Genomic DNA, 17035 nt, shown 5'->3' on the forward strand with positions numbered 1-17035 from the left:
TCATTTGTTTATTTGACTGTAGTAATGTTTGAAAACAAAGAGGTTTTGTACTCAAACAGAGCAGCTGTCTTTTGCAAGAGAGTTCTATTCCAGAAGAGGTCACCATGGAACATGCTATTGTAACTGCCAGCATATCCATATAAATTGAAATAAATGCTCACCAATTTACTCCATCTGCTTCTACCCACGCAAAGCGGTATTCATTGACCCTGAGCATCAGCTGCAGACATCCGGCAACACATTGTACATACTGGGAACTCTGGGTGAAAAGAACACATCACCTCTTACAAGAGTTAGGCAGTAAGTGCTGAAGTTCAGTTTTCCAAACAAGGCTTACTGGCATATTTCAACACACATTTCTTCAGTGACACTTTCAAGTTAAACAGGCTCACTCTTACAATGCCTTACATCCCCGTCTTAAAAAAACAAAGAACAAAATAAAACCAACAAGCACACAAAAAGAAAACCAAAAAAACAATCTCGCAATAAAAGGTGGGAAGAAAAATGTAAGTGGAGAAGATTTTTGAATAGGAAAGAAGTATTACGCAAGTGACACCATTTGAAAAAAACAAAACAGATTTTTATAGCCCATGTGAACATGCCTTCTTTTGTTATCTATAAATCAAGGCTGACTTCTATTTGATTATACTGCCAGAGACCTTTCACCCACAGAGTCAATTGTTATTCCACCGAGCAAAATTTGGGAAATACAATCAGCAAACTGGTTACCAAGCTTGAAGGAGGTCACTGTGGGAAAAAGGAATCTTGAGTTCAGGTTCTTCCCATTCCTGTTCTCCAACTCAAAACAGCAGTGTTATCATTACAATTGTTTATGTTCCTACACATGTGCCACATAGCAAGTACCATGCTTATAATGAGATGTACATTTATACAATAAAATATTAGAAAAATGAGTATGCAAACTTATCTTCAAAGTTCAGCTTTGCATTTTAAATTTTTTTCTTCGTTTCATTACAAGTTTAACACAGTATACTGCACTAAGAAAAGAATAAAACTTGCCCATCAGGAAAACACCGAGAGATGCACTACTGAATTCTATTTTCATTCAGCCTCCTATATGTATTGTCACAAAGACAGAATCATTAAACAGCTTTTCATCTCTAAAAGCGTGTTGTTTTCCACATAGTAACACATAAGATGGGGTGCAGTTCAAAAATGTGTTTTGGCCAACAAATCATGCCGCCCACTACAGCAACAGAAAGATCCCAAGGTATAACAGAAGTTGCTTTTTTTATTTCCTCTCTTCTTGCTCAACTTCTGGCATTACCTTTCCTAATACTCAGGTATGCTGCTGATAAAGTGTTAGGATTTTTTCCCTATAAGTCTTTGTCTTTACTAAGTGTCTTTGAAAAACCTTATGGTAGATCACTCACATAATACAAGGTCAAACCTTTCAAATATCTAATGGAGTGAAGAGCTTAGGCAATCCCTCATAAGGGAAAAGAGAAGTGACAATAAACAGAATTTAAAATAAAGATGAATTCATTCTGTGTCTCTCATCAGAGATTAAGACCTTTACGTAAAAATTGAATCTGAACATGTAGGCCCAAATCATCACACAGAACATTCATTTCCCTGGGGTAGGTATTCATTCTCACGCACCATCCAATAAAAAAAAAAAAAAACAACAGCTATAAACACAAAGATAGTCCTCCCACCCCAAATAACATATTAATTTACATCATCCAACTGCATCACCAAACTGTGTACCACCAAACTTAGAGTCTTCTTTTTAGAGTCATAAAAGCATCCTCTTCCAACACTATTATAACTGAAATTTCATAATTGATCCCAGTCCTTATTTCCTCTGTAAAACCCTACAACTGCATCTCCAATTTACTCTGAAATAAATTAGTCAGGACCTGCTTGGAATTCTTGCACAAGCTAGATCTGAAATTAGAACATTAACAAAGTCAAGACAATACTTACCCAATTTAATTATCCTAGAACACATCTGCACTATCAGTTCTGCTGCTTTGGGACCCTGCAGTTGTACAGTACATCCATGCAGTGCTGAAGTACAACGAGTACAGATTTCTAAGCAAGTTAGAAGAGCTCACAGCTCCGTAATGAGCGGTGTTGAGTGCTGTACAACTATTTACTCTTTTAAGGCTATATGACAGAGGGCTGTCAGCCTAACAAAACCTAACAGTATGGCACACAGAACTGCACATAAAATACTGAAATACTTCAACTTCTAGGCTCAGGCTGTAATTTTACTCCCTATCCATGGCCAATGCATAATAGCCTTTCATCTCTTCTATTTTAAACTCCATTCAGATGGTAATTTAAGAGGCTTTTCTCTACAGGAAGCTTATGCTTTAAAGCAATGAGTACATTTAGAAGAAAAACAAATTCCAGGTTCATGTTTAAGTCTTCTGAGAAACTGAAAATTTCCAAGTTGCAAAAGGAACAAACCAAACTGAATACTACTCCATATTCTAAAGCTATGATAAACTGCCCCACTGTGCCACAAAAAAACCCAGAAAATTCAGTTACGATGATCACCTGAGTTTGCTGTGCTGCTGCAGTTCATCTCCAAGCTCAACAGCCACTATAGCTGTATGAAATTTGGTATAAATAAATACTGATGCAAAAAGAACAGTTAATTTTCCCCTGAATTCAAGCTAATGAAATATGAAAAGCTTACAGCTTTGAAAGCACTTGCAGCTTCATACTACAGAAGCTGAGGGGCAATGTCAGATCTAATATCCGACATGCCCTTTCTAAATTCTGCGTATCACTAGAGCCAAAAGCTTCTTAGTTTCAGGTTTCTTCTACAAGTCCAACAGTTCAGCGCTAAACAGACAGTATTGTTCAAATATTAAATTAATTCCACATAATCTTCTCGAGTTTTAAACAGCGAGAACGCTAGATACATCTACATTTTAACAACCCAAACCAACTTGTAAAAAACATACTTACACTGCCAGCATTCTCTGTGAAATCAGTGTTTTAAAAATACTTGTTTCTTGGCGCCATCACCTGGCATTCTGTTGTACAGTTCTGATTCCAAGTACTTTCTATTACTGACACCAGAACAGCTCTGCACTTTAATCAGAGGAGTGGCTATCACCTGTCCAAAATAGCAAATTGACAGATTTCAAAGATATACTTACATCACTTGTAGAGACTGCTCCTGCTTCCACAGAACCCCCCGTACCACGTAGTTTCTAGAAAAAAAACAAAAAAACCAAAAAAAACCAAAGTTTAAAATCGGAGCTGTCCTGCACACTTACAGAACAGTTATTACCAAGATTCTTTCAATTCTCCAATCTCTCTAATCAAAAAAAGAAAAGTTTAACAACCTACTAGATACTTTTCCTGCTCAATACATTATAATAATTTATTTCCCACTCACACTCCATCATGTCTAGAAGAATATGCTTGGAGCTGATCCTGGTATATTGTTTTAATTTATTTTTGTTAAAGTATGGATTTCCTCAAGACTTTTATCCATCTTCATCTCAGAATTTGAAAACTGTTTTCTTGAATATTTCTGAAGGAACTCCCAACTTCAGGATTCTTCTTCCAGAGAAAAAATAAAACAACTTTTTAATAAACCCAGTTTGGAAAACTATGAAAAATACACCATTACTAAACATACTGAATGTTTCTCAGCTCTCTAGAGTCCACTTCTGCTACAACACTGCCTTAAAGAATGACAAATCACTGGGGTTTTGCAAGTCTTAAAGGAAGAATCTCCAAAAATTAATACCAAGGAGAATGATTCATCTTTGAAGGACAAACCAGCAGTAAGCAGTTTATACTGAGCTAAGAACATAAAAATACTGTCCAAATAAGTCAGTATTTCATTTCAATCAACAGGGCTAAAAAGTTTTTAGCTTTTGCTAAAGTACAACAGTACTACAGTAAACTGGAAAAAAGTTTTGATATTCACTTCCTGTTGCCATGTGATTTTTCTTCCCAGCAAAAAGCTGAGAAACAATACAGGGAGACAAAAAAATCCTCATTATACATTTTCTGCATCCAAAAGAAAAATCAATGTTAACCCAATAGAAAAGGTAAAAATTCTTACTTCTATTTTTAACTTGCATTTCAAGGACTAGAGTAGAAAATATAAACCACTATTCAAACCCATAGTTTTTAACTTAAAGGATACTTAGCTTTAAAAATGACACAGCAAAATTTCATTTTAGAAAAAGAAAACCAAGAACGTATTCCTTGTTTGTACATCTATATATTCAAATTCTTGAAAAAAGTTTCCAAAGTCAATGTAATGTTTAAACAGAAGTAGCTTTTCACCTGTGAACTGAGCTGAGTTTTAATCCAGTTGAAATAGTAATTCAAGTCACTGCCTTCCATAAGTTCCCTGCCCCAAGCAGCCAGTTTGGCAATAATTCTTGCTGCCTGGAAAAGAATGCAACAAACAGATTTTTCAAACACAATTGCAGGATTCAGTGAGAGGTCCTATAAGCTCTGGAAACCAAGTTTATGAAGAAGATGGCCCCTTACATAAATCTACCTGTTTTCAATGTAAGGGACTCTTCTAGTAATTTTGTTTCTTCAGCTTTCTGCTGTTTCTGCCTCCTGGTAAGTGGTATATTTCCACAACATTACCAGATAGCTGTAGCTGATTAAGTTTGCAAGGCATCGACACAGAACACCGAATGAGGTGGAGGGGAGCTATCAATGGGCTACTGCTGGAGGACACTATTACAGTCAGAAATCCAGTAACAGCAAGATGCTTAATGGCCTAACACATACACGAGCAGGCTTACTTTAAGCAACTACAGCATATGCCAACACAAATGACTGCAAAGTATTAAAGTTTTCTTGGACTTAAACTGAAGCAAGTCATCTTCAAGAAGAGAGAAGTTGCAAGGCCATAAAAAGAAGAGCAGAAGTGAAGGCAGAACTTTAGAATGAAGTTGAGGACTAAAACCAGTCATATTAACAATTTCCATGATGGCACAGAACAATGCTGTATTTCTATGCCAGCCTTTCCAAATTATGCTTGAAGTAACTCTAGATTGCAGCCTACAGCTTATTCGCAGAAACATTTGAACCAGCTTTATGTATAAAGAGGCAGTCTAACCAAGAAACTACTGAAGCAGGGGTTTGTTTGCCTGCATAATGCTCTGTGATGCAGTGAGTATTCCAGGCACCTTTCCACTATACTGCATTCAGAGGTGTGGCACCACCACCACTGATTCCTAGACGGAAACAGTGAGAATCTGGAACAAACTCTACACTGAAATGCGTCAAATCCACTTCTAAATGCAGCCAAGTAACCCTAAGAAATCCTTTCAGCTTTAAAAAATGAGAGAGTAGATCTCTAGCTTACCGTGCTGCCATTTCTAGCTACCTGGCCCCTGAACCAGAGACCATTTATACCTAGCAGAATTTGAGCCTGGACACAGAGGACAATATTTTTATCTGTCTATGCAGATGCAACAATGTGCCATCAAAAGTCTTCCAGTGAGCACAGTAAGGAGGAAAAAAAGGAAAACCAACAAAAAACAACACAAACCTAGAATTTTCTTTTAAAAACATTCACGTGCTTACAAAAAGTATGCACTAAAAGTACTAAAAGGCATAAAGAGCAAACAGCGTTTTAAAGTGGATTCACATCATGTGAGGTTCTGTGTGATTTATAAAATAATTTGTGTATTTTTGCAGTACCTGAAGAAAATAATATCTGCATAACTTTTGCAAGATGGATCTTCAGCAGCAATGCCAAACGAAAAAAAAAAAAAAAAAGAAGAAAAACAGAAGAGAAAAAAACCCCACACACCACAGCCAAAAAACTCCAGCTTCCTCCTTCAGCTGCACCAAGTAAACTGATTCCATGGCCACGCAGTGAATCAGTCAGATTAAAAATAAATAAATAAACAAAATTCAAGCCTGACATTTTTCTTGAAAACAGGCCAGCTCACTGTTCAAGTTGTAGCACAGCCTCAAACAGTTGCACTGGCCACATCTAAGGGCAAACATCATGACTTGCCTGGAACTCTTTGTGCCAGTACTGCCACCACAGCATAATGCAGGCCAGGTATGTGGTTTTGTAGTTTGAGCCACTGATTTGATTCAACCACACCATGCCAATAAAGATATGCAGTGAAGATCAATTCACAGCTATGCAGTTTTCTTCCTCCTCAAGCCATAATACAAGTTTTATGGGTGGAAACTATGGTCTTCATTAGGAATTTACAGTAATGCAACCATATCTTTCACCCACAAGGAAAAAAACTGCTGAGATGAAATGGCCAGTTCTCACCACAAATGACAGAAGAATACTAGGAATTCCAGAAAAGTTACTCCATATACACCAAGAGCACCCTGTGGCTCAAAGTACAGCAGATACCACACAACACACATGGTTCTATTGTGTTTGCCTGGGATGGACTTTCTTCATAGCAGGCCATATGATACTGTGGTTTAGACTGGTGACCAAAACAGCACTGATAACATACCAATGCTGCACAGTATCAAGGACTTCTCACTCTACGCTTCAGTGAGTAGGCTGGGGGTGGGGACCCAAGAGGCTGAGACAACTGACCAAAGAGATACACTGGCTGGGCATTAGTCTGATGGTGTTGCGTGCTGCTTTAGCATCACTTCTTTTTGTTGGATTTGTGCTAGGTTCCACCCCCACTTCCTTTTTTCCCCTTGATTTATTAAACTGTCTTTATCTTCATCCATGAGTTTTCTGCCATACTGATTCTCTCCTTAGACCTGCTGCAAGGGACTGTGCAAGCAACTGGGCGAGAGCTTTCCTGTCAGCCAGGGTCAACCCACCACAACAGCAGACATTACTTCTTCCCCAGTATACTTGCTGTTATACGTAGGTTTCAAGTGGCATTATAGTAACTTGTGCATACGAGAGAATAAGGTTCAGCAAGGTAAAGATATTTCCCTTTCACAAGATGAGAAAAATTCTACTATTTGTACAGCATGAGGTACATTGACTGGCATTGTGACATAAGTTATTTTTCTAGTTACGTCTTACTCTGCTTAAGTAATTCTGAAATCCTTCCTTTTCTGAGCCTTTAAAATCTTTACAATCTCCCAGAAAAAAAAAACACATCAATAAACAATGTAACTTCTTTCTAAAATGTGGTCAAAGTGAAGCCTGTATTAAGAATGACTCATCTAGACTGCAAGAGGAAAACCTTCCAGTCCAGGCAATAGTTTACCTTCAAACTCCAAAATCCTAAAGAAAAATAAAATCAGCATTTTTCTCTACCATCCTCAGAGACAGGTTCATTTAAAACTTACCATATGCACAGTGAAAAGATCTTGTCGATTCAACATAGGCAGAAAATAGGACCATGCAGTGTTTTTACCACGTTTTGCATAATCAAAGAAGATACAAACACGCTGATGATTTTCCTGTAAAAATTGGGAGAAGGGAAAAGATGAGAGACCTGTAAAAGCATTCAACATAGAGCAGTTATTTGCTCCTTATTATATTGGCATACATTATCACAGTGTATCCTGGCTTGTAACAGCCCTTAAATTTTTCGGTTTGACAGTTACTTGTGGATACAGTTCATTTCAGCACTCCAATAACTCGACAGGTTAAAGATGTGGAGTGGGGGAACAAATTTTGAAATCCTAGTCATATCTCAGCACTCCAATACCTGCTAGAGTAAAAATGGATGTATCCTTTTGATCAAGCAAGCAGAATGAGAGCAACGAGAGACAAGTTAAATACTGCCATTTCCCCTACCCTTCACCCAATCAAATATGCTTGAATAAAGTCCATCCAAAGTTTTCCACATACTGCTACTTCCACACAAAAGCCTGTTGTTCAACTTGGCTGCATATGCTACAACAGAAGCTACTCCTGCCTCTCCATTACCCTCAATGGGAAGCAAGCTCTTCTTTCCCAGATGAGGCTGTAACTGATTCTGCTGTTACCTCAGACAACTTGCATACCTAGAAGAGGACAGAGTCACCAGAATTCTGTTCTCCAGGGCTTCTAGGCTGAACCACAAGTAGCTGCACCTGGGCACCATGCACAGTTTCTTCAAGCATTTCACCTAACAACCACTGTGAAAAGCAGTTATTGTGGTTCTCCTTAAAGCAGACCAGAGAAAAGCCCATGCAAATCTGAAGGAGAAAGAGGAGCTCTGCTATTTCCTTATAGCCCAGTCTTCCAGAAAATCAAATACCTGGATTCTTGCTTTTCCTCAACATTTCCATATACTTTCTAGCCTGCCTGATAGCAAGCTTTCATTCTAAAGAGATGTCTCCTCATTGAAGTCAAGCTATTACAACCACATTTACAACTCCTACCAAGGAAGGCAAAACTGTCTGAAATGCTGTAATTGGGAAACTCGCATGAGAACAGTACTTCAGGCTCTACTACCCAATTAATTTAATTTTCAGACTGCCGTAGCTGAAGGGCTTTCCTCCTTCAATTCTGCACCCTATTATTAACTCTATGGACCAAGAATCAGCGAAGGCAAGCCCGCTTGTTGGAATATGATCCACGAAGCACAAGATGACCTCAATGTACCCATGATCCAAACACTGGTATCTTACTAAGCATCAGAGTTCCAACCAACTCTTCACTGAAAGTATCAAAGTTACTGCAACACATGGGCTGCAAATTGCTGTCCAATCACTGACTGGGGAAGGTCAGGCGTCACTAGTTATCCAACAGTCATAAACCTTACGGTGATTAATGTTCTATATGGCATGTGTCAATGCTCAAAAACCCTCTCAAAATTTGTTGTTCAAACTATGAAATAAAAAAAAATAAAAATTGAAAAAACCCACCAAGATCTCAGGAATACAGTGCCTTGGTGGAGAGCCTCCACTCTGCAAGGGCTAGTTTGATGAAAAATAGCAGTTCAATCAAATAAATTGTTGTTAGCATCTACACTTAGGCTACACAAAGCCTAGCTAAAAAGATCAAAAAATAACTAAATCAATGAGTTCAGTTTACAATATAACTAAGGAGGAGATGTGTCTGGAAGTAGAAAAGTTGAAATAATTTCACCTTGCTGTCAATCAGATAACTAGTCTGGTTTGCTATTAAGGTGGAGGGTAAGGACATGAGGGCAGAAATGGAGAACTACCTACAGCCCTGGAATACGTAGTGCTGCACCTTCCTAGGCAGCTACTGACTACACCAATAAAATGAAAATCCTGAAGCTCTCACATGAGCAGTTGAATAATTTAGCATCTATCATTTCTGAAGTGTAATGAAGCTCACTTGGGTGGTACTGTTACCTGCAGCAACTACGATGCAGGTTCTTAAAGATTTCATAATTAACAGACTGTACATAATTAACAGAAAGTAACAGACTAATCCAGAAAAATTCTTCCAAGTATTTACCATATGAATAGAGTAAGAAATGTTTCCTCAGGGACTCCACTATGCCAACACTCTCCACCTTCAGAAATGAGCAGAATGGCGATGTTCTTATAAGGCAATCACCACATTAATTTCACTTCTGCCAGCCTCCAAAAGAAATCTGCCTTAGAACAATAATCAAATCCATAAGTAGAACTGCTGGAACAATCCTAGACACACAGGCAGGCTTTTGGTGTGCTGAAAACACAGCTGGTACGATTTTTACAGCCTCCCAAGAAAAGCATAGAAAAGACAATAGAAGAACCACATAGTCACTACCAACACAGAAAAAAGCTGGTTGCTGTTACCTATGACAGTTTCTAGAAGTTTCAGCTATCGAAAGCAGCTTTCAGATATTATTTGTTCATCGCATGGAACTGCATGAACATCCTTGCTCAAAGCAGTTTTACTGAGTCAGTGGCACCACGACAAGCCATGTCCTTGAATAACTTCTCACTTAAAATCTTTGCATGTACTGAATTAAGACTACTTGGGCAGGAGACTTCATATTCACTATTGTAGATTCTTCTGTCCATGCAGTCTGCAGGGACCCTGTGCTAAACTCAGGTACAGTCAACAGCTAATATGCTGCTTTCTGACAGAATCGTACACCCTGAAAACATGCAGCCAAGGGTCCATAAGGCATCACTGACAGCACACTCTACCACCTGAACTTGACCAAAAGAAAAGAAAAGTCCTGCTTCAGCCTTGCCTAGTGGAGACACAGAGTATTAGGAAGGCCTGGGATGATGCCATGCAGATGCCTCACACAAGCCCTCTAAGCCAGCAGCCAGATAATCCTGAATAATGAAATCACACAAAGTGCTGCAAAAGCCAGTGCAGCTTTTCAGACAGTGAAGCAGAGTTTCTAAATTGAAAAAGGCATCCAGTTTTAAACAATAGTAAATATATACTGTACACCAATATCCCTGTTCTTCTGTATCACTATAAAGCCTGGACAATTTAAAGCAATTACGTTTAACACTAAGAATTCCACATATGCCACTTCTGTGGCAGGGTAAGGCCCTGAATACAGAAATGTCAGTGCACGACCATTAAGTCAGGAAAACATGTTCATCTACACACATATGACAGAACCAATACAGCAAATAAGAGATTACTCAAAACTACTTTCTGGGACTACGTAAAACTAATGCAATTCTTCGTGAGTGCACCAGTGAAAGCTTTACCTGTGGGTTATTAATTCCGCAACACAGGAGATGATACCAGCTATTGCATCTTGTAGCTACAGGCTATATGTGCTAATGTCAAAGCTCATAAGCAAAACAAGACCTACTAACACAAAAAGTTCCAAAGCAAGGCAAGTGAAAAGATTACTTTGATGGCCACTGACATCTCTTACACAGAAAATGAGACCCATTCCTCACAAAATTAGCCATAATAAACAAAGTTCTCACACGCCAAGACAAGTTTGTCATCAAATGCACAAACTAAAACAAGATGCTCCCAACTTAGCATCCTAATGAAGGAATGACACTGAGGCTCCCTTTTGTCTTCTCTGCTTCTTGATGTCTCTGTCACACTTAAGAAAAACTAAATCTAAAGAGGAAGGGGGTTAGAGTGACAAAGCTGCAGATGGGCATGAATAAACTGCTGCCACCACCACTAACTATTATTCCAGCAGTCAGGGCACTCACTCAGGGTTCTAACGTGCAGACAGGAACCTGGAAGAACACCATAATCCCCGTGTTATACGTACTGTGGAGAGGCTCACACTTTCAATTTGCCTGCCGACAACACTTAATACTCAGCTGGAATTAGAACTCATGTGGTTTGACTCCTCCAGCAATACTCTAAACCATTAAGTTATCACTAGACACATTTCATTGTAACCTTGTATTAAATACAACATAAAATAGCAGAAGAGAAACTGTCAAACAGCCAGATACGCTACATGAATACCAGGAGAAAACCTTGCACAATTCAACCCGTCTTGTTACATCAACACTCTAATACATCACACTTTCTCTTAGTCTACTAGAGAGCAAAGAAATGCAAAAGCAGGATTATCCAACTGACTTGCCCCAGTCAGCACTGCAGTCCTGACACCAAATTTAATCGCCTACTCTTAAAAGTCACTGTATCCTATAACTACAAAGAACTATATTTCATTGAATCAGAATATCCTGGTTTATAATTAAATTACATAGAATTTCAGAACATCTTGTCCTAAACAGTCTAACGTATATTGGAAACCTGAAGCTGCAGGAACTACACCTTCTTGCTGAGGGTGGCCAAATATCTTCATAGGAAAAGCTTCAACAACTTCAAGTTAGAAGTCGTATCCTATCTACATTACAGGGAAGGGCTGAGGTCACAAATTATCCCGTAACATCCAAGTTTTGCATGAAACATGGTTGAGAGCTGACAGCACACAGGTGTGTTTTCTTTCCAGAATATGAGCATATATAAATAAGACTAAGTTACCCATACAACAGCAGGACTAACATCTAATCTCTGAAGACAAGATCTGAAAATTTAAATAATATTTTTAATACAGTACGACAAACACCTGAAAAGACCTGAATTAGGCTAAGGAAACATTCAAACATGCATTTAAAGACTTAAAAATAAGACAGGTTATTGACGTACTTGTAGCATATCATCAACCATTGTCAGAATGTACTGAACCGTCTGTTCCTTGGAGATGTGAGTCATCAAGTTTATAAATGTTTTAGCACACTAGAAAAATAAGAGATGTTAAAATTAATATTACCAATTGTCTTCATTCCTTTTTGATAATATGAAACAGGACCTCATTAATTCAGTTAAGTCTTACATAAGCATTGAGCATCCCAACATCTTATTCATTTGCAATGGATGAATACACTTGACATTATATTACAAAGAAAATTTTCTGTCACACTGATCATTACACTTTACAAATCGCTATTTCATTTGAAAGCCATAGAACAAGCACTCACCAGTGAAAGCCAGGATGGTGCTTTGTTGAAAGACTGATTAGAAAAATCTCCAGTGTCCTTTTTATGGTAGTAAGGAGAACTACCAAGTAAATTGACAAGCAACAAACTCAGGCATTGTATAAGAAAGTTTCAGCAACTTGAATGGGAGGGAGGGAAGACAGGTCACTCTTTTACCTGTTCACTTCCTATACCTTGCAGACAAATCTTTGTGCATATCCAAGCTGTTTTCTGCTTCCTGAACAATTCTACTCTACAATTTCAGCAACAGATATAATAGGCTTAAACCGTCACAACACTACTCTATACTTCCTCCTTCACCTTCACCGCATTCAACTAAAAACGAAAGAAAAATGGAACTCTGAACTGCTACACCATAATTATATAGTGGCATATAATGCACACCATATACACTTTTGTCACTACACAAATTATGGTCTATTACCTAGCAGTCACACAACACAATTTGGGGAAGAGAGGAAAAAAAAAAAAAAAAACCAACACTCACAGAACAGCCTAAAACTAAAGTAGAAAAAAAGGGCTAGAAAGTTTTGTGTCTTCACTGCATCTCCTACTCTTCACCTTCCCCTTGCCTCCCCAAAACCTCCTGATGCCTGACACTGTCTGCTAGAACCTCTGGCTTTGAAGGTGAGATTCTACTGCTTCAAATACCATTGAAGTGTATTTAGGCTCCCTGCCTGGACTTTATAACCCAATTGACATGGGTCACCTATCAGCTCTGTCCAATGCCTCATATCTTACCATGCCTAAAATGACACTAGACACCTGTGTTTAACTGATTACACCTTAGCAGTCAGTGGACTATTACTGGAACTACATTAGAAATGCTCAGCTAGCTAAGCTGAAAACTCACCAGTAATATCTCTTACCAGTAAAAGGAAAAAAGCTTAAAAAAAAAAAGGAACTCGAGGACAAGCATGCGTGATTAAGTAAACTGGGATAACTGGGATGAGGAAAGACTCGAGCAACACAGTCAAAATCAGATGACATTTAACAATTAAATAGTTTTTTTAAAAAAATATCCAACTAATGTAGAAAAAAAACAGAATCGTAATAGCGGGTTTTATACTTCTTTCATAACATCTTAACTGTATACAGCCAACAATAAAACAGAGTTGGTACAAAAGTTTCCTTCCATTCTCCTCCCCAAAAGATAAATTATTGAAAGAAAGGAAAGTTACTTGATTGCCTTCTGTTTGCAACAACTCCTGTTTTTCTTCTGGATTTCTTTTCTGTTCAAATCTTTGAATAAATTCACAGTCTTCACCTGAAATCATTTGCCCTCTGAAAAGCAAAATATAAAGCCATAAGTAACATGAATAGTAAATTTCAAACTGTATTGGGTTTATGTCGCAAGGTATTGGTAGCAGGGGGCTGCAGGGGCGGCTTCTATGAGAAGACACTAGAAGCATCCCCCATGACAGAGTCATGCCAGATAGCTCCAGAAGACACCAACCACTGGCCAATGTTGAACCACTCAGCAACGGTAGTAGCACCTCTGTGATAACATATTTAAGGAGCAGCAACAGTAGCACAACAGCGGCCAAGAGAGGAGCAAGAATATGTGAGAGCAACAACTCTGCAGACACCAAGGTCAGTGAAGGAGGGGGAGGAGGTGACTCATGTGCTGGAGCAGAGATTCCTCTGCAGCCCATAGTGAAACTGATTGTTCCTCAGCAGCCCAAGGAAGGACCCCATGCTGGAGCAGGTAGATATGCCCTAAAAGAAGCTGCAGCCCATGGAAAACCCACATTAGAGCAGGCTCCTGGCGGGAGCTGTGGCCCTGTAGGCAGAAGCCCATGCTGGAGGAGGTTTTCTTGCAGGACCTGTGACCCCACGGGGGACCTACACTGGAGAAGTCCATTCCTGAAGGACTGTACCCAATGGAAAGGACCCATGCTGGAGCAGTTTGTGAAGTACCATATCCCATAGATGGGACCCTAGGATGGAGCAGAGGAAGAATGTGAGAAAGAAGGAGCAGCAAAGACAAAGCATTATGAACTGATCGCTACCCCCATTCTCCTACACCACTCGGGGCAAGGAGGTAGAGAAGTCAGGAGTGAAGTTAAGCCTGTGAAGAAGGTAGGGGTGGGGAGAAGGTGTTTTTTAGATTTGTTCCTATTTCTCATTACCCTGCTCTGTTTAATCAGCAATAAATTAATTTCTCCAAGTAAAGTTTGTTTTGCCTTTGGTGGTAATTGGTGAGTGATCTCCCTGTCTTTATCTTGACCCACAAGCGTTTTGTCACGGGTTTTCCCCCTATTCTTTTCATGGAGCGAGAGTAATAGAGAGGCCTGGTGGGCAGCTAGTGGCCAGCCAAGGTCAACCCACCAAACCAACCTTATTTTCTTCAACTTGAGATATCAACAGTATTGCTTTACCAGTCCTCTATCCCACAGTATAACGTAAAGAACTCCCTTCTACAAAAAGTCTCATATACAATGGATCTAAAATTAATGACAGATTAATCTCTCTAAAGCCTTCCCTATGCATTGCCTCTGCTCAAAAACATTCCCTAAATAATTCTTAAATTTCCAGAGGCTGAATGCAACGATCAGTGGAAACAGTTATAAGAACCAGATTACAAACAACTAGCATGCCAAAATTATAATATATAACATGAATAACAGTCAAATCCAACCTAAAGTAAGTGCTGAAAAACAAAATGATTTTTTTAAGTTTGACATAAGCACTGAAGAGAATTTTAAGTAGTACAGAGAACCTGGTTCCTAATGTATTTTTACCTTTCACCAATGATGACATTTCAGCTTTTCCTAATAGTTTAAAAACTGATACGAATGCAGGCTCATCCAAACACATCGCACAGGGGCTTGATACAGTAAACTGCTATGGATACCTATAAGCTGACAGATCTCTACTTTATCTTCTCTTTAACTTAATATTCAAGGGATTACTACCCCATCGATGCTATTTCAGAAAGCTGCTGACTCAGCTAAGACCTGGCAGAGTATTGTTGGGTCTTTGTTATAACACAAAACTTACCATCACAACAAATAACAAACTTATCAAAATGGTACAGTCAAGTATAAAAACTAATTTTAAATCAAGTAGTCCGGAAAATATCCAAGACTTTAATAGGTGACCAGCTTTACTAGTTAATACCAGGAGTGCTTCAAGAAAGAAAAAAATTATGCACATCATCAATACAAAAGCCACTAAAGGATTAAAGTATTAGACACTGCTCTGTTTCAGTTATTTCCATGACTCATGTCCTCTTACATTTCCACCAAGTCAAATGCCTCTTCCACTTCGCAAAGCTATGTAGCATGGGTTCTTGTAATCCATCTGTTTCCATGTTTCAGGTCAGTTTCTAGATGTTCCATGACTAAAGGTTCCATTAAAATCCTTGTAAAGTTAACAGGAAATGTTTGTTTGATTGATGGTAGTTTTTTTTTTTAGTTGGCTCACCTGGATTCTTGAAACACAAATAAGACCTACTCTTTCTTCTTACTTAAACAGTTATATCTTAAGGATAGCCTCATCACAGAGTCATCTTTTTACCTATCTACTTTTCAAGCAAAGACAGTAAATAGTCCAGTACTGCATTATTCCTGTATTCTAGCTCTATATGAGAAATATCCTCATATGCACTGACAAAAGGCAATTAATTCTTACTGGGTGGAAGATACATAGAGCCAGTGGTAGTCCTTGACTAGTTTCTACTAAAACTTAACAAATTATACATGGAAAAGTAATCAGCCAATGATGACCATGCTGCTACCACACACGTTTTAGACTGACTTTTGTTCTTTCTTCCCTATTAAAGATGGATTTGAGTAGTTATTGAAATATGAGGACAATTCATCCACCACAAATACTGGACTTAACGACCCATAACTAGAAGCCTCTCATGTTTCATTCAGTGCTGGCCAAGCCAGAGACTCCTGGATGATATTGATAAAAAAGTAGCTAGATGAGCTGCTCATTTATAAGAACATTGCCTTTCAGGAAGCACTTCAAAGACAACATGAGGTAAACCCTTAACTTTCAGCTTTAACACCTGAAAAAGCCTCAGCCCAAGAAAAGAGATGCTTCTTTAAAAGACAGGCTATTCAAAGAAGTCTGCCAACTGCCAAAGAAAAAAGCTTTCAAGCTTTTGCTTTCATCCTACATTAGACTGGCAGGGGGAAGAAAAAAAAAAAAAAAAAAGCGTGGGGACTGATGTTGTCTTTGTTGTCTTGAGAGGAAAGGATGTTAAAGTTTATTCTTTATTGCTTTGTAAGTGCCATTCAAAAAGAGACTTTCGAACCCATACAAAACAGTACGAGGGATTGAACAGTTTTGTAAGCAAGTTGTTAATATTTTACCAGGGATCTCATACATCTAATTAATAGTTTTAGTAATTTCAAATGCACCCATTTCTATTCACTTCATTTTAAAATTGAAATAACTTATTATGTAGTAAACCTTAACAACCAGGGGGCGGGTGGGGAGAAAATATGCAGAGCAGCATCAGGCAGCTGTCACCAGCTACCATGATGCTATTACCGTGTTCTCCTCATCCACTCTTCAAAGAGACAGGAATCTCCCAGCACCTTTAAGCAAACAACGCAAGTAACCAAAACTTCCCTCCATCCCTCTTCCTAACAGCCATCTAATTTCTTATTTTCCAGAATTTCTCTATACAGTCTTTCGTCAACAGATAAAAGTCACTTTGAGCTTCAGCTGTCTGGGTGTATCAGGTTTAGTCCAGAAGTCC

At 38.6% G+C, this 17035-nt stretch overlaps 1 protein-coding gene across 1 annotated transcript in view; it reads right to left on the minus strand.

The window, feature by feature from the left end:
* Positions 1-17035, minus strand: part of ATP6V1H (ATPase H+ transporting V1 subunit H) — a 50364-nt gene that overhangs the window by 27299 nt on the left and 6030 nt on the right. The window contains exons 3-8 of the mRNA XM_040586500.1: positions 13497-13599; positions 11966-12055; positions 7264-7377; positions 4288-4392; positions 3141-3194; positions 162-259 (exon numbers count right to left, since the gene is read on the minus strand). Coding sequence (XP_040442434.1) covers positions 162-259; positions 3141-3194; positions 4288-4392; positions 7264-7377; positions 11966-12055; positions 13497-13599 — 564 coding nt within the window. The remainder of the gene's footprint in view (positions 1-161; positions 260-3140; positions 3195-4287; positions 4393-7263; positions 7378-11965; positions 12056-13496; positions 13600-17035) is intronic.

This window comes from Falco naumanni, chromosome 3 (assembly GCF_017639655.2).
Source record: "Falco naumanni isolate bFalNau1 chromosome 3, bFalNau1.pat, whole genome shotgun sequence".
In the NCBI taxonomy this organism is placed as follows: Eukaryota; Metazoa; Chordata; class Aves; order Falconiformes; family Falconidae; genus Falco; species Falco naumanni.